This window comes from Parasteatoda tepidariorum, chromosome 4 (genome assembly GCF_982258835.1).
Source record: "Parasteatoda tepidariorum strain Cologne lab strain chromosome 4, Ptep-v5.0, whole genome shotgun sequence".
NCBI lineage: Eukaryota > Metazoa > Arthropoda > Arachnida > Araneae > Theridiidae > Parasteatoda > Parasteatoda tepidariorum.
In genome coordinates, this window is record NC_141758.1 from 97,056,345 (window position 1) to 97,080,159 (window position 23,815).

The 23,815-nt window shown below is 31.0% G+C and overlaps 1 protein-coding gene across 1 annotated transcript in view; it reads left to right on the forward strand.

Annotated features, from left to right (window-relative positions):
- Positions 1 to 23,815, forward strand: part of LOC107452260 (Iroquois homeobox protein 6a) — a 79,605-nt gene that overhangs the window by 27,982 nt on the left and 27,808 nt on the right. Inside the window, exons 2-3 of the mRNA XM_016068621.4 lie at positions 13,419 to 13,610; positions 21,819 to 21,913. Coding sequence (XP_015924107.1) covers positions 13,419 to 13,610; positions 21,819 to 21,913 — 287 coding nt within the window. The remainder of the gene's footprint in view (positions 1 to 13,418; positions 13,611 to 21,818; positions 21,914 to 23,815) is intronic.

Below are 23,815 nucleotides of genomic sequence, written 5' to 3' on the forward strand. Positions count from 1 at the left end.
AATGTCGTATTCTGAATATTTTTACTTTAGAGTCAAGGGAGATGAAATAACATTTTTTTTCTTTCCTTCTTTCTTTTTATTTACTTTTTATCCTGCCAATTCTTTAAGTGAATGATATGCTACTTTTACGATTGTTATGAGCAGGGCTAAATGGTTGATAACCTAAAATTTTTTTTACAAAATGTCGAATTCATTCTGAATATTTTTACTCTAGAGGCAAGGGAAATGAAATAACCTTTCTTTTTCTTTGTTTCTTTTTTTTACTTTTTTTTTTACTTTTTATCTTACTATTTTGTTTTAGTGGCTGATATGGTATTTTTATGATTGTTATGAGCAGGGCTAGAGGGTTGATAACCTAAAAAATTGTTTAAAAAAATGCCGTTAAAAAATGTCGTATTCCGAATATTTTTACTTTAGAGGAAAGGGAGATCAAATAAGCTTTTTCTTCATTCTTCCTTTTTTTTTATTTATTATCTTACTATTTTTTTATTGAATGATATGCTATTTTTATGATTGTTATGATGAGGGGCTAGATGGTTGATAACCTAGAATTTTTTTTTAAAAAATGCCGTTAAAAATGTCGAATTCTGCATATTTTTACTTTAGAGGCAACGGAGATTAAATAACCTTACTTTTTCTATCTTTCTATTTCTTTCTTTCTTTCTTTCTTTTTTTTCTTTTTTTTCAACTTATTATTTCTTCAGTGAATGATATGCTACCTTTATGATTGTTATGAGCAGGGCTAGATGGTTGATGACCTAAAAAATTGTTTAAAAAAATGTCGTATTTTGAATATTTTCGCTTTAGAGGCAAGGGAGATAAAATAACCCTTCTTTTTCTTTTTTTCTATTTCTTTCTATTTATTTCTCTCTATCTTCCTTTTTTTTATTTTTCATCTTTTTATATTTTAGTGAATGATATGCTATTTATGATTGTTATGAGCTAGATGGTTGATAACCTAAAAAATTGTTGAAAAAAAATGCCGTTAAAAAATGTCGAATTCTGAATATTTTTACTTTGGAGGCAAAGGAGATGAAATAACCTTTATTTTTTTCCTTTATTTTTTTACTTTTGTCTTACTATTTTTTTAGTGAATGATATGTTATTTTTATAATTTTTATACGGCTAGATGGTTAATAACGCAAAAAAAATTTAAAAAATGCCGTTAAAAATGAAGAAAAAAAATGATTAAAAACCATTAAAAATGAAAATTTAAAAATAACTTCCTTAAATTTTCGAAACATGTTTTATGTTGGCTTTTTTTCTCTGAAACAAAATTGCAACTTGCATTAACAAATATATTTAAAAATTAAATTAGGAACAAATTTATAATTTTTGTAAAAAATGAAACGTAAATTAATTTCTAATGAAGATAGAAATAAATTTATAAATTATTATGAGCAATCTTTATAAACAGCAAAATTGGATTGCTTGCAATGTTTTTTCATTAATTTTTTTAAGTTTAAAAATTGTCTATTGTACAAAAAATTATTCATATTTTGAGAAATTCTGTTCAAGATCAATATTTGTTACTGAAAGGTATTTAAAATAACAATATTCTACACAAAATTTATACTCGTTTATGTGTAAAAAAAATTAATAATAATTCGCGAAAAAAATGTACTTAAAATGAAAAATACCATTAAAAATTCATAAGAAAAAGTTTTAAAAAAACGGAAAAATCTTAAAAGCAAAAAAAATTATTCCATAAAGTAAGAAAAAAACAAAGCAAAACATACATTTGCACTTCAAAAAGAAGAAGACTTCTCATACACACGCATGTGAACTATGACGTCAGCACAAACTAATCAGCAAAATGGAGTATGAAAGTTGAGCTAAGTTTCTCTATATAAGTTAGAATGTTAATTAATGTAAGTTAATTAAAGAGATATCCACCGTCACTTGCAGGCATCCCTTTATCATCAATTTCCTGTCAACCTCGTGATTATTCTTTTTAACTGCATTTTTATACTAAACATGATATTGGCACAAAACTGAAATCAACAATAAAAGTTCCTTGAAAATAAAACGTTTCTGATTTACACTGAGTTTCTGATCACAGTAGTAATTTTTTATTATTTCTTTATGAAATTTTTTTCTTACAATCTATAGTAATCATGGAATTCTGGTTACATGCCATAATTTCAAATGTATAATTATTGCTATTATTATTCCTCAGGAAGTACTCAATCAATTTCGTGAAAATTTTAGATTTTTTTAGATTAAAAATCAGATTGTTCGTAAAATGTTCTTGTATCTTGCAGACTGTGTTTATGATGCATTTATTTATTTATTTAAAAATAATTTTGTTCAAAAAAAAATTAAAATGCTTTATAATTTCCTAAAATAGAACGAATCATTAGAAAAAAAAGACGGAGATGCGCAGTGCTGCAAACACTGGGCCATTTTAAAATTTTGGTAACCCCGCATTTTTTTTTTTTTTTATTATTATTTTTAAAATGAGGGTGTGATAAAACAAAATTTTTTTGATCTGCTGTTGAAGGATTAAACTCAAAACTTTCAAAGCAAATTTAAAAAAGGTGGGCAGTTCGAATGTGAAAGAGATATTAAATGTGCTAAGTTGCGAAAAAGAAAAAAAAAAGATTTTCTATCCATTCGACTGTGTATATTAAGAGGAGGCCATACCACGGGAGAACTTTTCGTCACAAATTCTCTTTTTCACTCCCATTTCTAATTTAAAATTTTAAATAAAAGAGAAAGCCACGAAGTTTCAATTTCTGAATAAAAAAATTTCAAAATATCAAAATGTACACAAATTATTGGAAGAGAACTTCTCCATTGCGTATTCCTGAGTTATCTTCTCATAATATACTTTAATTTTGAAATGTTAAAAAATTATTTTCAGTATTTGAAACTTTGTGGCTTACTCTAAGTTTGCCTGAATTCATTCTTTCTATACTTAACATTTTAAATTAGTTATGGAAGTAACAAAGAATCTGCAATGAAAAGTTTCCCTCCATGGTATAGCGTCCTCTTAAATAATAACATTATGCGACAAGAGAATTTATGACGAAAGGTTTCTCCCGTCGTATGGCGTCTTCTTAAATGGAAAAAAAAAAGAGAGGTAGAATTTTATACCCAAGTCAAAATTTTTGATGGTTTTCCATAGATGGACCAACATAATCCTGATGGTAACCATTATGAACCATTATATTTTTTGATGGTAATCAACATAAGTAACCATCACCTCAGTGTAGGAATTCAGACTGATTTATGATGGTCCAACATAAGAATAGCAACTTTTTTTGATGGTTTGTTCCAGTTGAATCATCACGAATTTCCATGATAGTATCTTAAAAATCAAATGTTGGAACGATCATGAACCACCACCATCCCAATGTAGGAATTCGGACTGATTTATGATGGTTCAACATAAAAAAACCCAAATTGTTCTGATGGTATATTCCTGAGAACCAACAATTTCCATTAAACCATCATGGAAATGTATAGTTGGAACCACCATGAATTGTTGGTCCATGAGAATCAAACTTCTTTTAATGGTTAAGCATCATAGCATTAGCGTAGCATTTTCCATCATGGAATGATGAAAGTTTGCTGGCATATTAAAAACCATGAACGCATGATGAAAAATGCTGGATGATGGTGACCATCAAATGATGTTGGACCATCACGAATAGCATTGAAACCAGCATAAACCATCAAAATGTTTTGATGGTACCATCAAGAATTTTGACTTGGGTGGGCATTGCTATGCACCATCTGTATTTGGTATTGTGTTTGCATTCTCAACTACATTGTAAAAGTTGTTGTGTGGAGATCTATCTTAATTTGGTGTTGAAAGCTTCAAAAATTATGAAAATTAATAATTTATTTCAAGTTAATATCGATTAGAGGGTTCATATTAACTTTAAAGTGTGTAGATAAATATCAACAATTATAATTGATAATGTTTACTCCGAACTCAGATGCCCCCTGCTGTGGACTGATCGTAAAGACACGGTTCCCTGTAGAACACCGAAGTCAAGCATCACTGGCTGCGATCAGTAAGGAGGGGGATCACTTTGATCAGCCTGCGTAGGGACCGAGAGTGCTCGGTATCCGTCTTCGTTAATCTGTTCTACCGTAAAGTGCTCGATTTCGCTCAGGTCATTAGGCTACCAAAGTAGGGGAGTCATCCCCCTTGCAGAGTATCGAAATTGCGATGGCATTGTCTTCGGATCATCCTCAAGGATGTTTCCCAAACCGTCGCCAATAGCCCATTGCGCAGCTCTAGTGCGACGTATATAAAGTGCCAACCTACCAAACTCGGATGCATTTACACCATTCATGAAGTAGTTTGCGTGCGTTTGGAAACCGTTAGATGACAACGGAATATTGTTTGCAATCGAGCAGAGAATGTGAAAGTTACATTTCGCCTTACGCTATACTGAGCACTTCACCAAAACGGAAGAAAATTGTTATAAAAAGGCATGTATGCTTTTAGGTGTATATTAAAACTAATCATGTTCTCGTGAGAAAATTTACATAAATCCATCCGTTGCGTTGAATAATCTTGTTATATTTAATTTCCATCCAGTTTCGTTAAGCCTATTTCGCATTCATATTAATATTCCCACGATACTGTGTGTAGGCTATATTAACAAGCTAATTTTAATTACATCGAAAACTTATGATTTTTGCTTTGTATTGTGTCGTAAAAATAACTTAATTGACTCTTATGTGACTCTAATATCGGCATCGTATCTTATTTTCACAAAAGTAGTGGCGGCTACTTTACATATGTATGGTATTTTTCACTACACCAATTTGGTGTCAAGTAGTTGCCACCCTATTTGGAAATCTGCACACCTCGATGAAGTTTTTGTTTTTATTTGATTCGTAAAAAGAAACTTTTCTTTTACCCTTATTTGTTTCTTATCTTGTAGATATAATATAAAATTTATTGATTATGTCAACTTGTTAGTATTAGTGTTAGTGAACGCCAAGACTGGTGGCAATACCAAAAGCAATGTAAGAAAACGTGTGCTTTACGACACCAAAACTGTCTCACATCATGACGTCACGCGGCACACATATCTCGAAAATCTCAACAAAAGGATATGAAAACTTTGCTGCTTATACTTGTTGTAAGAAATGAGTTGAATGCTCGAACTTTTCGGATAATAGCTGTCAAAAAAATTATTTATGCATTCATACGTGTTCTTGATATTCCTTAGAGTAGTAAAAATTTCTCAATGGTTAGAGTCATCGTTTTATTTTCGTTTTTAACTTATATTGTTAAATAAAAAAAGTATATTAGGAAACTTTTATAGTCACATATAGTTCGATGACAATAGTTTATTAAATGGGATACCTAATTTTAATATATATATATATATATATATATATATATATATATATATATTGTTCATAAATATTTAAAACTATGGCGCTATAATTAAAATGTATAAATATTTTGAATAATGACATTAAAAGTTATATTATGAAATTTGAAGAATTTTTAAGCATTAATAACTTTTATTTTCGAAGTTCAGGATTTTATTTTCTTCGACTTTGAACATTTTTTCTTCTTTTTTGTTTAAAGTTGTATCGATTTCAATGGCGAAATTCTAAAGTTCTTAAGCGTCTAAACTGGAAACATGAAGCAGGCGCGTAGCCAGGGGGTGGGGGGGACCGTCGGGACAAATCCCCCCCCCCCCGAAATTTTGGGATTCAAACTTTTTAGTCTTTCTTTGAGCCTCTCAGTAAAAAGAGAAACAAAAACTGTCAAATCAAACCTTTTCCCAGTACACCACCTACGCTAGTGCATCATCTTCACTTGACCCGAAATTAATTGTTTTTCAGTATATTAATTTATGCAATTTCCGAATCTACACAGATTTCATTGACATTGAAAACCTCATGGGAGAAATGGAAGTATGGGCATCAAAGTGGAACCTGCGTGAATCCCTTAGTAGATCAGATACGGCACTTTCAGCAATGGAAGAATGTGACAGTATCTTATTCCCATGCTTTTTTCCAAACATTTATTGCTTGTTATCAATATTGGCTACGTTGCCAATCACCACAGCAACTGCAGAAAGAACTTTTTCTACTCTTAAACGCGTCAAAACAACAACAAGAAACGCTACTAAGGAAGAAAGGCTAACATTGCTAACTTCATTAAGCATATTTCGGGATATTCCGGGTTGTCCAAAAAAAGTAATCGAAAAATTTTCTTCAAATGTCATGTCTTTGTAAACTTTGTTTACAAATTGACTATAATTACTATGTAATATTAATTGAAAAATAATTATTGTGTAATATTTTTTAATTACTAGTTTAACTTTTGCAAACAACAAAATAAACAATATTTGTTACAATGTTTTTTCCCCTACTTTGCATGTCTGAAACTGTCCTTGCTTCTTACCATATCCCCCCCCCCCCCGAAAAAATATCCTGGCTACGGCCTTGACATGAAGCATAATGTTTCGTTATTCAGAGCAGGATAAATTCTTCCAGTACATTTTTTAATTAATTCGAAGTCACCTTGATATATTTTCTGAAGTTAAACATGGAAAATTACGTTTTATAATAATTTTTGCCGGTCGCTCTCACGCAGGCTGATATTTGACTATTAGGGGAGAGTCGGGTAGCCCCGCTCACTTAAGGAGTATTGCTTATATTTCTGTATAACATTGAGTAATAATCAATATTTTTGTATGTTTCTATTTTTTTTATCATCTAATTAAATAATGCAAAAAGAATAAACCAAAAAAATAATAGTTTAACTTAAAAAAATCGAAATTTAAAAAAACATGTTTTTCAGCTCTTTTCAAAATGTGTTGGGTAGCCCAGTTACAAAAATAATGTTTTTTGACTGTTTTTTCAAGTGTAAGTGAAAATGACCAATGTATTGACAATAGATAAACCTCATTTATCATTTTTATCACAAAATTATTTTATTTATTACATATTTATATACTTTTCTAGTGAATTCTATCATTTAATAACAACAAATGTCATACTTTTTATCATTATTAATGTATATTAATATTTTATAATATTAATATAAATTTATATTAAATATTTAACGAAAATAATTTAATTTAAGTAACAATAATTAATAACAATAGTTTTTTTCAATATAAACTTATTTGGTTGATCTCTTCCTATAAACTTAATATAAAATACTTCTTAAAAAATTACAAATTTACTTTGTACTTTGATTACTTTCAAATGCTTCTGTAGACTGATTCGTTCCCAAATAAGTGAATACAAATAAGTAAGTGAATAGCTTATTATAATATTTATAATTTCTTGAATTAAATTTAATTTGGATATATCAATTACATTTTAAAAATATTTCATTTGCATTTTTAAATATATAAATTTATGTTTCATATAATATTAAAACATATATTTGTTGCTAAAAATGCATATAACATTCAAATTTGAAGCAATAGAATAATAATCTTTGCAACCGTACATTTATCGACGAAATGAAATTGGGCGGTGATACCCGACATTCATGTGAGGGGGGCTACCCGAAATCCAATTTTTTTGTAAATTTGTAATTACTCGAACAATTTTTCACATATAAACTTCTTTCTTTGTGCAAATAAAACATAAGACTACATAGTTTAATGCTGTATGTATAGAAAAAATTATTTTTTTAGTATTAAAATGAAGTTTAATCTAAACATTCAACCAATTTTTCTTAATTTCAAGACTACTGCATTCAAAATATTTTCAAAACTATTGTTTACCATGTTACCAGCTGCATAAATACTTGAAACTTTGAAAATAATCTTTTTTTCATATAACAATTAATGTCCGATGGCCCATTGACTTGAAAAAATATTCTATACATATAAAATTGACAGTGGGCAGGGCTACCCGCCGGGCGGGGCTACCCGACTCTCCCCTACTGGTAAATTTTTGCTATCAAACGAGAAGAAAATTACAATGACTACATGGAAATAAGTTTAAAAAAAGAATGCTGTAGTTACATGCTATAGTTACATGCGAAACAATTTATTTTTAAAGCGAGAAGGTGATGCTGCTCCGCCGTGACGTCACTGACTGAAATCAGATGGTCGGAGCGGCACTAGTCTCTTCGAAGAAGTTAGCTAGCCCTTCTATTATTCTGCGTCTATTACGGAATCCCAAGAAAGGTTAAATATAAACGAATGTTTCAGTGAGGGTAAAACTATAAATTTTCTAATAGCGTGTTTTAAGAAGCTAAGAAGCGAGGTAAAGAAAAGGTCAAATAGATAGCTAACAGTAACAAAAATCCACTCCTTTTTAATGGAAAATAAAATACTGTTGACAAATGACTTGATTATCTTCTTAAAAAAAGTTAAGAAGTTAGGAATCAGAATAAATAGAAATTATTCAACAATAACAATCTATAAACATTGTCTTACAGATCAACAGGAATATTTTTCTATACTTTTTTATAATTCTTATTTACATAGGAATTCTTCGGAAAGCAACGCTTATTTTATATTTTATTTTATAACCAACGTTGAACAGCTGACCCAATTTTTCGGGTTTGCGACTACTAATGTTCAAATCCGTAGCCTTGAAATTTTGAACCCAATCCAGAAAACAAAGGAACACCTGGATTAAGTATTGGGAGAAATTTGCCTTCACGGAGGACTTTTTGATAGAACTAATTCACATTTGCGTTACGTGGAGAAAAAAGCCATGAAAACCCCTCTCGGTTAGCCTGAGGGCAAGGGGATTCTAACCCATGATCCGTCTACCACTGAGGATGTTTTACGTCAGCACTGTGGTCGGTGCAAGCCGGATGCGGAATTAGTATCTGCAGGCCATTGCTGGGATTCGAACCCGGTTCACCTCGTTTTAAGGCGAACGCTCTATCCCTTGAGCCATCACGGCTCAAGCAAGACTTATTAATACTTATATACTTACGTAATGGACATTTTTTTTAAATTTTTGATTTGGAGGTTGAAATATTTTCTCTGATTATTTAGATGTTGCAATATTAATAACATCGCCAAAGCTTAGCACAAAAAAATATCAGAAAATGTAACTACCAAATTTCAGGATAAAAATAATAATAACGTAATACGTAACACATTAGTCAACGCCTTTCAGTATTCTAAGAAATTTAAATGAAATTCTCAAAATATATCAGTCATGTAAAAATCGCAGAAATTAAAAGCACAGATTTTTAATATTTATACATTCACTTATGAAAAAATATGTAGTGTTGGAAAAATACAATAAATTCTCCACATTTGAATTGGAATTTAAGTAAAGAATGAATCAATAGAAGATTGTTTGGAAATTGTTCTGGATAGACGCGAAAGTCGGAACCTCCGAATTACAAATGCACTCGAGGTTCGATATAAAAGGGCACATAAAAGGGGATCAAATATTTTAAATGGAGACTATTTCTTAAAACAATACTATTATTATCTCTAAAAATAGATAATAAGCATGTTTTACTCTAGCCAATTTTGAAATTTAAATAATAAGTATATGAGGAGAAAAAAGTTGCAGTGTGATTTTCATTGAAATTAAGAAGAAAAAAAAACGGTACATTTAGGGAAACGTTATTTCTAATAATAATAATTAAAAAAAAAGTAAATAATTAGATTCTTGCACTCCAAGAAGAAGACAACCAATACCCACGCATGTGACTTATAACTTCAGCACCAGCTAATATTTTTTATTTTGTACTGCAACCGTCGTTGAACAGCCGACCCAATTTAATGGGTTTACGACTACTAATGCTCAACTCCGTAGCCTTATAATTTTGAGCCCAATCCAGAAGCCAAGTGAACTCCTGGATCAAGTATTGGGAGAAATTTGCCTTCACGGAGGACTTTTTGATAAAACTAATTCACATTTGCGTTACATGGAGAGGAAGAACACGAGAACCTCCCACGGTTAGCCTTACGACAAGGGGACTCTAACCCATGATCCGTCTACCGCCAAGATTTCAATAATAGTCCATACCACTACAACCTCACTATATCTCGTATTCATTTCAGCGAACATTTCTTCACTATAAGTGTGTGAAGTAACATTATTTAAATAATAGTCCGGACCACTACAACCTCACTTTATCTCGCGTTCACTTTAGCGAACACTTTTTCTTCACTTAAATCTCTTGAAGAAGGAAACCGCATCTGTAATGCCTTCAGGAGACAACTCAACAATAATTGTCATTCTAATTGCTGAGCAACCCCCCAATTGGAAGGAAATCTTCTATCGAACAGCTCATTAGTTATCATTCTCTCTTAAGGATTATGCTTTCTCTGAGATGAGACACCACCACCTGTCATGAAATGTTGTTTAAACAGATAGTGATGATGATTGCTGAAGGAAAATAAATTCATTTTATATCATGCCTTGCGTTCCTTTTCAGAATTGTATAAGTTCCTTTTTTAAAGCGATTATTTCAATTTTCATTAATAAGAGCACACGTTCAGTTATTAATTCTAGCCTTTTTCAAATATTTAAATCATTTCTGGAAATAGTTTTTTTTTTTTTTTTTTTTTTTTTTTTTTTTTGTTGAAGCTTGGATCAATTCATGTTAATTCTACTCTTTGCGTATTTCGCTATATATGTTGAGCATTTTAAGAGGTCGCCGTTCAGCGAAAGAAAGTTTTCGTTGCAAATTTTCTTTCTCCTTTCTTTCTAATTTAAAATTTAAAAGAAAGAAAAAATAAGTTCGGGCAAACCTAGAGTAAGTCATGCTAAAAAAATGACTCAAAATATTAAATTGCAAGCAAATTATTCAAAGAGAACTTCTACGTTGCGCTATCCTAAGTTATCTTCTCACAGTTTATTTTCCTTTGTATATTTTTAAATTTTCTTATTAGTATTTTAAACTTCGTGGCCTACACTTTTAGTCTTTCTGAATTTATTTGAAGCCATGTATTTATTTCGTTTACAGTGGGACTTTTAAAACTTTCTACAAAATTTAGTAATTTAAAATCAAATCTATAATTGAAATTAAAAAAAAAAAATAAGCTTTGAACTAAAAAGCAAAGTTAATGGAGAAAGGGTATTAATTCTTCGAAGAGGAAAGTAAAAAAACACCATGCACCATTTTTGCAGCGAAGACTCTTAATTAGTTTTGATAATAAGTACTGTCCAAAAACTATGCTAAAAGCAATATTAATGGGGTAACGGTACTAATTCGTCTAAGAGAACAGTAAAAAATTGCTAAACCATTATCAACTCCAATTTTGCCTAGTTAGAAGCTTTGGTAATTCTCTTTTTTTATGTATGATTAGTTAGATTCCCGGTGACTTTACGTTATTAGATTAGGCGGAGCGTCTATTTAGAAGTTCATCCGATCAAATTAAAGCTTAACTTTATCATGTTGCTTTTACTATCAACCAAATCATGATAGACAAAATTTATCATAATCAAGAAATTTGTATTCCTCTCAAAGAGTCACAGAAATTTTCTTACCACAGTACCTAAATTAAATTTCAATATTAGTATGTTTAGTAATAACAACATATATTACCATAATATCAGTAATACTACATTTAGAATTTTTCTTCTAAAATTATGGTAAAATAACCAGTAGCTGTCTGTCCATCCGAATAACCGTAAAATTTATGGTAAAGAACAGTTTTTCCCTTTACGGTTTTGACACCGTTTGCAACTAATAAGGTTAAGAAACCATAAATACAAAGCTATACTGTTTTTTTAACCATTTGTAATTAGCATGGTTTCAAAACCATGCAAAAACACTTTAACTGACATCGGAGATAGTTTAGCAGCTTTGTGATGCAATCATCTATGCATGAATGAGATGTATGGTATTCTAAATGCCCAGATCGCAAATTGGGGAGCGCGGGACACTAAAAACTATTCATGTGTTAGAGGCATTAGAGGAATTATTGTGGTGCTTATTGGGAATCGAACCCCCGTTCTGTCGGTCATGAGATTGACTGATTAGCCCTCTCTGCTATAATATGTACCCTCCTGCAAGAAACTGAATGACTTCATTAGGTGAGTCTAGTTGGTGCTATAAAATTCTGGTTAATTTATCGTATTGGGCAAAAGTAGTAAATAAACAGTTTTTTCAACAGTTAGCAGCTTGAATGCCATCTTATTTATAGTTATTTGAAAGTTTTGCTTGAATATGGTAAAATAACAATTATGTAAATTGTTATTTAACCATTTTTTCTGAGAAATTTCTTACAGTACTGTCACCAAAAACATCATTGACATCAGTAGCAGTGGTGATTTTGTAGGCCTTCCGAAAGGAGTAATTTTTTAATAATAAATACTTTTATGATACTTTTTGCCGGTAATTTCTTTTTAGTACATAACTCTTTTTTTAAAATTTCCATTACGGTTGATTTTAGCGGAAACCCCTTTGAAAAAGCGAGACTATGGACAAAATATACGCATGGTTGAAAATAACGTTAGGAATACTAATTATGTGACTTAATCACCAGATGCCATCCACTGTCATCTCTGAGCCTATCAAATATACTTAATACAGATCGTGCAACAAACTTTAGTTTTTCTTCAAACAGAGCTGTAAGCTAGCATATATTTCTGGCATTATCTTTTAAACACTTGATAAATACAAGTGCAATGTATAGCAATGACTGATACTAAATCAATGAGAAAATTCCATTTTTCAAATGTCTCTCCCGTACTGAAATTTTCTCTCCCGTACTGAATTTAACAATCAGCGGTTAATCTGCCCCTTGCATTCGCTGCCCAAATTTTACGACGACAGCGCCAACAATTTCGAAATTGTAAGAGAGAAACACAGACAAACTCCTAATTTCATTTTTATTTAGTAGATTTCACAATGTAGCACAAATAAAAGAAAAAAAATTGCAATTTCATACAAGAATAGATTAAAATATATTCTAGATATACTTTAAATATACATATATACTATATAAAACACAGTAAAATATTTTTAAAAAAAATTTTAAAAATAATATTAAAAAGCCGGAAAAATATTTATACTTTTTTTCCCGGATTTTTAATAGTATGTTCCTTAAATTTTTTTTCTTAAATATTTTATTTTAATAATTTTTTTTCTTCTCTTTTTATAAATTTTCAATTTTTTTCATGTTTTCTCCATGTTTTTAACGCTTATTGTATAAACGTAATTCTAATGTATATTATTACATATAATTTATATAATTTAATATATATATAATGTATGGAATATAATATACGGAAGAGCTCTCTGACAACCGAGAATCTGAGAAAGAAACCTGCCATAGGTTGAAGGACAGAGAAGGATGTCACTTTTTGTAAAGGTTAATACCTTTATAAAATGTGACATCCTTCTCCGTCCTTTAACCTATGGCATCTTTTCTCAGATAGAACGGTTGTCACTAAGACAATTTCAGTTGTTAACAAGCCAAACAAAAACAAAAAAGTAAAATAAGAATCATTTCATAATGATAAGAGAAAGTGTGTTGCAGGTATTGGTGAGCAGCGGCGGACCGTGTTGCCAGCCGGCGAGTGAGGGTGGATCTCCACCGCAGGTCTATACAACGGATAGCCGACTCCTCTCCCAGATACCTCGGCTGGCATCCTTCGGTCTCTACGGTTCTTCATACGCTGATCACATCTCATCACTGGCAGCCAACACAACCACTTTCTACTCAACACTGGTGAGTTCCTTTTTTTTAAATAAGAGTCAGCATGCCATCTCAACCGCAGATTTTTAAAATTAATACATTTATGTTCAAAATATTTTTTATTGCGTTGGAGTTGAATAGCCTAATGAATTATTTGAGTCATCATTGGTCATGCCATCTCAACAGCGGATTTTAAAATTAATATATATGTTACGGTGAAACACCGAAATCTGGAGAATGTCGACATTCACCGGAGAATGTCAACATTCACGTAGTCGCTTGGTGTATGTCCGAAATATTTGCTAAATACCCTTATTTCTGACTCTCACCGGTGAATGTCAACAATCACATAGTCGCTTTGGCGAATGTCCGAAATATTTGTTATATCCAATTTTATATTCATTTATTCGTTAATATTATTATATTTATTTGATATATTTACATTTATTCTATATTTTAATACCTACTGACGATAGATTAGAAGAAACATCAATGTTTGGAGTATCGGACAAATATATACCGGGCAATGGCACTTAATCTTAAAAAAAACATCAGTGTAGGGTATACCGGGCAAATGTATATCGGGCAGTGGCACTTAATCTTAAAAAAAACATCAGTGTAGGGTATACCGGGCAAATGTATACCGGGCAGTGGCACTTAACCTTAAAAAAACATCAGTGTAGTGTTAAAATATCGAATAAATGTAATTATATCCACGAAATTCATATCAAATCGAATGTAATAAATATTTCGGACCATTCATCAAAGCATATCTGTGATTGCCGTCATACACCGGTGAGGGTCCGAATGTACAAGAATGTAATGAAATATACGATTTTTCACCGGCGTACTTGGTGTTTGTCGACATTCACCGGTGAAAGTCAACAACCACCGATTTCGGTCTTTCGCCGTGACATATATATGTTCAAAATATTTTTTATTGTTATGGAATTAAATAGCCTTACGAATTACTTGAATCATCATTGGCGATGCCATCTCAACCGCGGGTTTTAAAATTAATATATTTATGTTCAAAATATTTTTTATTGCGTTTGTATTAAATAGCTTAATGAATTATTTAAGTCATCATTGGAGATGCTATCTCAACTGCGGGTTTTAAAATTAATATATATTTATGTTCAAAATATTTTTCAATGTGTTTGAATTAAATAGCCTAACGAATTGTTTTAGTCATCCTTGGAGATGCCATCTCAACAGTGGATTTTAAGATTAATATATTTATGTTCAAAACATTTTTTATTGTGTTTGAATTTAATAGCCTAATGAATTATTTGAGGCATCATTAGAGATTAGTTGAAAGCGATGTTATGAATTTCTCAATAAATAATATTCATAATATTAATGTATTGTCGATCAAATTTTAAAATCATATTGTTTTCCTTTAAATGAAAATATCATTAGATTTGTAAGAAAATAAATGAATAAATAAATAAATAAGAAATCGGTAATTATTGGATACAGGGAACATGATTTCAGATTCTAATTTACACAGGTCAGTGACCACCAATAATATACATCGAATATTACAATATCGGGAATATTATACAAATCTATAATTACTGAAGATCACAAATTCCTGATTCTCATATTGAGAAGGAAAAAAAAAGCTTTCAGTAGCAAAAAAATCTTCTATCTAGGCTTGAAAAAGTTAAATAAAATTGGTTACCAAGCAAAGGTTTATTTTGATTTCCCAATTTTATTTTATTTTATAACCGTCGTTGAACAGTCGACCTAATTTTTGGGATAATTAAAAATCATTCCTTTTTTTAAAATTGAAATTCAAATGAGTTACTTAACATTTCTTACAACTATCGTTTCTTGTTATCTAAGTTGTGATTTGCTACGTGCATTTTTTATACAAATTTTAATATCCAGAATATATCAATTAGTTCCTTTTCATCGATTTTCATACTAACTTATAATGTCCAAAAATTGACTTTGATAATTGGTACTGTACCAAACGCATCACGATCAATCAAATAATACAGCATTTCACAGAAAATTGAGGGTTCAGAAATGAATAATTTTCTTCAACTCTAATGTGTAATCATCCAATCCTGAATTCGTTACCCTTATGATTTTAACTGCAACAGCATTTTATAAATGCTCTAAATAAATCAAACTATTTTCAAGAGTTCAAACGAAAATCAATCATTATTATTATACTTTAAGTCAGATTACTTACAGTGAGCTTTAATTAAGTCCTATTAAAATTAAGACACCATAATTTGATTTTTTTTTTCAGCATTTAAAACTTAGGTTATGGAACAAAGCAACAAAAGATGGCTAAAAACCGGTTTTCGTTTGCCAACTCTGGTAGCTAAAAATTTTTTGCATATAACATGCTTAAATTGTGCTCGTCAACTAAAAAACACAAAGTTCACCACAACAATTTACGCATTAATATTTTGCACCGGGTTAAAGTAGTGCCCCAAGATTAACTATTAAAGATGCTTTCAGTGTTTTGGCTAAGTAATATGCTTTTCAAATGAGAATCTAGAGATAATTTTTTTTTTAAAATTGGATATTAAATTAACTAAATATTTCATGTTAATGATTAAATATTATCTTTAATGTTAATATTACACTTAATACACGAAGAAGAATAGTGTTTTGTTCTAATTTTTAAACAATATACGTAGATGAAAGTTCATTTTCAAAGAAAAACAAACTTTATTGTTATATAGGAAGAATTATACCATTCAGAATATGTAAAAAAAACATCTCATTGTGAAGTTTATAATCGAGGCAAAGAATATTTGTTTATATGTTAGTACAAAACCGTTGCTTCTAACTCATTAAAAACAGACAAACTTAATTTCATATCCTGTTTTAGAATCTCATTTGTGTTATTTTTTTTTATTTAAATATTATCTTTAAATATTAGAGACGTTATAAATTAATAATTACACTAAGACATTGTACGTTTCCTTTGCAATATTAAATAATTTCATTTATTTTCGCGCCCTCTAGTGGGAACACAGTTAATTTTTTTCTTTCAAATTCAATGAGCTTTTTTATCAACGAATGGGATACTTGCAAGTGACGTCGTGGTGGTATTTCGATCCTGATTGGTTGTTGAAACGCGTCATTTGTTTATATTATCAACTGTTCTTTACATTCTATTCCGAGTAAGTCAGGCCCGTCATGTATCAAGTCTCTTAAGTGACGCATTCTTAATTCTTTCGCAAAGATTCTTTCTCAGAAACTTCAATTCTTTCACTATATATTGACAGAGAGACTTAACACAAAGACAGGCACGATGTGGAACATAAACAAACTAATTAGGCATCGAAGTTGCCAGGCACGGTACACGAAACAAAAATGTATCACGTGTTACAGTAAAATGCGTAAACAAATGATAAACCTAAGTTTAAGTAAAAGAAGTAGGCGAGAAAGAATTATATTTCAACTAATTCGATGAGCGATACGGCTCTATATTTAATTAACTTATCGTTAATTAACGTCCTAACTTATGTAGAGAAACTTAGCTCAACTTTAATACGCCATTTTGCTGATAAAGATTAGCTGCCGCTGACGTCATAGATCACGTGTGCGGGTGGTCTTCTTGAAGTGCAAGTACCAAATTTCAAAATTATGTGCGAGTAACTTTTGATGAAATTTGCATTTTTGGAAACAGCAGTTCTTTAATTTCTAGTATACCAGAAATAACTTAGTTCCATTAATTGGTAAACAGACTTAATCAATTTTACCACTTGCCCATGGCTTAATAACCTGAACTCTTTTGAAGGATTTTGAGTTGATTTTTGAATTGATAAAAATTGATTGAAAGTTAACTCAATGATTATCAAATTATTTCGCCTAAATCAGCCGAGTTGGGTCTCCCAAGTGTGGTGACCCAGCGACGGTAAAATCGATTAGAATCTTTCGTCCGGTAAACCCAGTGCTGACGTAAAAATATCCCAGCTGTAGATTGATAATGGGTTAGAATATTATTATCGCCAGGCTAATCGTGGAAGGTTTTCGTAGTTTCTCACTCTCCGTGTAACCCAAATGCGGGTCAAAAGTAGTTGCGGTTTTAGTAGGTTTTAGTAGTTGCGGGTCCATCAAAAAGTCATCCCAAAAAGGCTAGTTTATCCAGGAGTTCCCTCGTCTTCTGGATTAGTTTAAAATGACAGAGCTACGGTGATGATAGTCGCACTCTCAAAGCATGGAATGACGGTTCAATGCCGGTTATAAAATAAAATGATTGAAACAAAAAATTGCATTCTTAAAACAATTTTTTTTTCCAGAGATAGTCGTTTAGTAATAAACAGCGGTATTAAGCGTGCCTTTCATTATTCATTCTAAACGGTGGTTTTAAAATGAGAAAACAGAAATCTTTTAGTGTTACCTATTAGATTCCATAAGAGGTAAGAATAAATCTCTGGAAGCGATTGCTTCGTTATCGACACCTTTCTGGAAAGGAGCACCCCTCCCCCTCTTTAGGGGCACCGGAGCATGTCGGCAGTTACAAGGCAATTCCATTATACCACCCTCACTCAGCCCCCCATAACCCCGTTCCTTCAATTAGGGGAGTCATCGGGTGATTTTAACTCCTGCGGTTCTCTATTTCTACCCCCCTCCCACACACAAAAACTTGAGGCTACAAAGCCCCCCGTTCGATATCCTGCTTTTCCTCCATCCATTACGGAAGTCCCCGACAAGAATTTCAGGGATTCGAGGGAATTGTTTCCCAAGTTGACGAAGGTTTTCTGGCAATGAAGTTGAAGGGGTTTAATGGGTAGTTCATTTTGTCATAATCTGTGCAATCCTTCATCTCACCTTTACTCCATCCGTCTCTATGAAATACACGGAAAGATCGTTTGATGATAAAGTCGCAAAATGTCTTAAATATAATTCTTGCTAAAAGTTTAATTAAAAAATTTTCATTAAGAAATTCAACAAAAAGAAAAAAACCACAGACAATTATACAGTCTATGGCAAAAATTTTTAGACGCACTATAAGATTCTATGTAAAATCTTAATTATCAGGTGATACTATACAGCTTTATTGATTATTACGCTACTGAAACCGGTTTGCACTTGTTTACGTCCGTGTATCAATGGGTTAAATTAGACGATATATAATATAAATTCGACGATTGAATAAATTAGACGATATATTATGTAAATATAGAATATTCATTATATAAATCATTATATTAGTGTATTATAATAATTAGATCTAATTATTAGAGTCACTGTAGTTTTTAAATAATGATATGATTTGCACGAGTTTATATGCAATGCTTTTATATTTAAACATACGTGTAATTAGTTTTTATTCAGGAGATTTTGTATATACTTCCTATTTGTATTTATGATTAACGTATTGCGTTACAATGTTAACCAATTGATACAGGAGCGTAAACAAGTGCAAACCGGTTTCAGTCGCGTAAAAACAATACAGCTGTATAGAATCACCTGATAATTATGATTTTACATGGAATCTTATAGTGCGTCTGATAATATGACCAGGTACTGTAAAGTTAGCCAGTTACTTTTGGATATCTAAAGGTCTGGTTTCTTAGGACAAGCGCCTTATCTGGGCGTCAGCGGAAAGTTGACGCAGAGCTGACGCCAAAAAAATACTTTTTTGTTAGCTCAGCGTGAGCAGTCGGTCCAACGCAGACATTATCTCTCATTGCGCATGCGTTAATAACGTAAACAAATACTTATTTTGAATTTGTATTGACTTTGTTTTTGTCGTCCAGTGTTTTAAAGAACAAATAATGACTTCGTCCAAGAAAAAACACATTATAGCTGAGCTAAATGAAGAGTGCTATGTTTAATGAAGAAGCTATGTTTAATGTCGAAATCAAAATCTTGGCTGATTTCAATGTGCTGTTGGATGTTGTCCGCCATTGTTTCTGTGGTTAACGTCACGTTGTAATCCAACTGCAGTTGAGTTGGACGGCAATTGTAGTTCAAGATGACCGTTGGATGACGTATACTATCAAACTCGCAAATGGACCAATAAGGGGTTAGCGCTGATTTCCAGCTGACGGTGTCCTGTCCTAAGAAACCAAGACTGCAGAATTGAGTTTATATATTATGATTTAAAAAGAAAAGAAAAGAAGAAGAATAATGGCAACAGAAGAAAATAACAAAATGGAAATAGAACATTTAATGTTAAAAGGTAGCCAGTAGAAGTATTGGGTTGAGAGCAAGATTTCAATATGAGAAGTTGCCACAATGGTGCAATTCAATCCATTTTACAGTTTGCAAAGTAATAGACTTTTTTTTGTTTCGGAACTGTGAATTTACTATTTGAATCTATTGACCTTTAAATATCTGTTTGGAGAGCTTCTAATGATACATCATTGTTTTTGAGAATAATTGCTTTATATATCAGGCAATTTACTTTAAAGGCGATCGATCTGATAAAAATGAAAGGCAGTAACAGAATGACAGTTGTGGTTGTACCTGGCATCAGAAATTTTCCAACTCGACAGCGGGCGCTGCAGATTATCACACTATCTGCAGATTTTTCCTCTCACATTTGGAGAGGAGAAATAGCTAAAAATTTGCTGTCAGGAAGTAAGGAAAAAAAATTAAAGAGTAAAGGGCAAAACGATTTCATGAAAAATCCTCATTGACAATTTTTTTGCTTTTGGACTCATCAAAACATTAATTGCTGTAAAAGCAAAAAATTTAAATTATTCGTTTTGCTTAAGCAAAAATTCTCTAAACGGTCTGAAAACCTAAATAATCTCTTTTTTTATAAAAATATTTTTATTTAATAAACTGAACTTTCGTTCTTCACCTCAGTGTTACTCATTTAACAGCACCCAGTGGGCACACGTGAATCTAAGTGACGAAGGCGAGCTCCACACTGCCACAGATACCCGTTTATTGGGTGGGCCACATTCACACATCACACTATATATTTTCTTCGTTGAACAGCCAACCCAATTGTTTGGGTTTACGACTACTAATGTTCAAACTCCGTTGCCTTGTAATTTTGAACCAATCCAGAAGACAAGGAAACTCCTGGATCAGTATCCCCAGAGGTATTGATTTGTTATGGGGACATGGAGGACTTTGCGACTCGATAGATTTAACGTTCACCAGTCACCATTTACTACACGGGTAGTCCTCGGTCGGCGGGGATCGAACCTACGAACTCTTGAACACGGGCCTAGTGCCCTACCAACCAGGCTATCCCGGCCCCACATCACACAATAGAGAACAGCACATAGAAAGCAAGTCCTGGGCTATATGGTTAAGGGTTTTCATAACCTAGGTACATGCTCAGGGCTTGGAGGAAAGAAAAAAAGCACATAGAGAGAAACGTTCATGTCCTGAACGGATTCGAACCCGCAACCATTGGCTTCACAGTAAGACACGCTGACCGCTCGGCCACCTGGCCGGCTGAATAATCTCAAACTGAAAAAGTAGTGTGCGAATCTTTAACTGGCATTTCTTTACATCTTAGTGCGCATTTTTCTTTAACTGCCTAGTAATTTAAAAAAAAAAAAAAACATTAAAAAGTTTCAAATAAATATTTTTATTCATTTGCGATTTTTTCCCTTGATTTAAAGCGGTATCAGGTTTCATTCCATTTTTCAAAGTTATCGCATAAAATTGTAATTTAAATAATATGATTTTTTTTTGAATAATTTTTATTAGCTTAACATATGTAAATACTGCTTTATGCATGTCAGGCTTAATTATTATAATAATAACGAAACCTGATAAGTTACAGATAAATTTAAACTTATGAAGACTGTAAATTTTGTTATCACATAGATCTTCACCATTTTTACCCTCTTAATTTCTAGATTAAGTTTGCAATAAAAATAAAATTTTTGTAATAGAAACAACAGGTTTAGAAGGAGTCTTTAAAAAATCCGTCCCTTTTTTTAAGAATCAAAAAATTTGGGGTAAAAGCAATGGTATCAGTTCCTTAACTAGTAAATAAATTATTACTAACATTCTGAATAAAATTACAGGATAAAGAAACTCAGATTGCCTACACTGAAAGTAAAAATATTATCATATGGATAAGAATCGAAATCGGTACCTTTGCAATTTTCCGTGAAGCATAAGCAAATGTGCTCATAAACAAACTGATACCACCTCCTTCGGCTTGTTTTTCAATACCTAAAGTTGTTTTTTTTTTTTTTTTTTTTTTTTTTTTTTGTTGAAGAAACTTCCTTCGAAACGATTTTAATTTTATGAGTTCATGTACTAATACATCGATGATTGTTTCAGGGTGCTCCTTACGATTTGAAAGAATCACGAAACTCATGGAATGCATCCTGTTACCCATACGATCCTATAGCCTCCTGTACAACCTATACAGACAGGTGAGGTTGAGTTGGCTACATTTTCTCTTTCATTTGTCTTATAATAACCGCCATAAAGAATTCTTTTGAATTCCTTTTTTTTAAATCCTTTTAAGTCTTTTTATTAAATTCTTTAAACTATATATATTATTCTATATATATATATATATATATATATATATATATATATATATATATATATATATATATATATATATATATATATATATATATATATATATATATATATATAACTAACATAAACTACAAGTATATAAAACTCATAAAATAGGTATAATACTCATAAAATAAACTCATAAATATTTTTTGAGTGCTCCTCACACTATTGTATTGATATATGCATTTTGATTTGGTTACATTGATGCAATATTAGAAAGCACTCCTTTCTTTGTGGATATAATCGTGTGAGCTGATGATGAGATTATATCTTTTCTTTATTTTGTTTTCCGGATTTTTAATTTTTTTTAATAATAAATAATAAAGAGTAAATAATAAATAAAAAGTATTTTTTTGAATACTTTTAAAAATAATTTTAATAATTTTTCTTCTCTTGTCATTATTTTTTATTATTTTCCACATTTTCTCAATTTTCTAACTATATATATATATATATATAGCTAGATCGATAGATATTAACTTTCTTTTGTGACAAAAATTTAGTTTATATCCTAAGAACAGAGTGGAAAGTACTTCAAATAAGGTGACGGCAAATGTTTAATGAGACTATTGGAAATTTTAATAGGTTTTAATTTCTTTTCAATTTTCGAAAATTATTAGCATCATTGAGATATAGTTCCTACGATATACAAATATCTATAGTAGCTAAGAAAACAATTTAGATCTTTTCCTACCATTTTTTTTTTAATTTTTACAAAATGTGACCAGCAAGTCACTAATAGGCGCTAAATATGTTCTCCAAAAGTTTTTTATAATCACCATTAGAAGATGTGCCTTACAGGAAATGTGCAAAAAAATAAATAAAAATCTGCTTGGAAGCCGACTAATGTGCACGCGAAGGCAGCTGCGAATGGTGAATTTCCACTTATTATAACAATAATTGTTATGCTTAATATAAGAAAAGAGGAAATGGCTTCCTTAATTTTCTACAGAAGTCGTCCATCCATCCCCCAACAGGTGGAGAAAATATCCGTTAATAACAGTGGTTCGATGGAAGATGTGGTCTTTTCTTTTTTTCTTTTTAAATACTCTATGGCATCACGAAATCACGTGAGAACATTTAAATTTTGAATGGGTGTCGTTTGAATTATCTATAGACTTTTTAGTATTATTATTATTATTAGATCTCTTCCTTCGCCATATTTAATTTAAATTTAATTTTTTTTTCCAAAAAGTTACAGCGATCTAATAAGTTTTTTCTCAATTCGTAAATCTCTCATTATACATTGTTTTTTTTATTTTTTTATGAAGGTTTCAATGGGAGAATGCTAAAAAAAATTCCTCTTAAAAAAGAACAACAATCTAATACATTTACTCTCAGTTCGTAAATCTCTCATTATACATTGTTTATTTGAACTTTTTTTAATATTTGTCTTCATGACAGTTTAAATTGGATAATACTAAAAAAATCCTTTTAAAAAAAGAACAGCAATCTAATATGTTTTCTCTCAATTCGTAAATCTCGCATTATACATTGTTTATTTGTATGTTTTTTAAAACTTGTTTGTATGACTGTTTAATATGGATAATGCTAAAAAAAAATTGTCTTAAAAAAAGAACAGCAATCTAATAAGTTTTCTCTAAATTCATAAATCTCTCATTATACATTGTTTATTTGTATGTTTTAATATATTTTTGTGACTGTTTAAATTGAATAATGCTAAAAAAAGTCCACTTTAAAAAAAAGAACAGCAATTTAATAAGTTTTCTCTCAATTCGCAAATC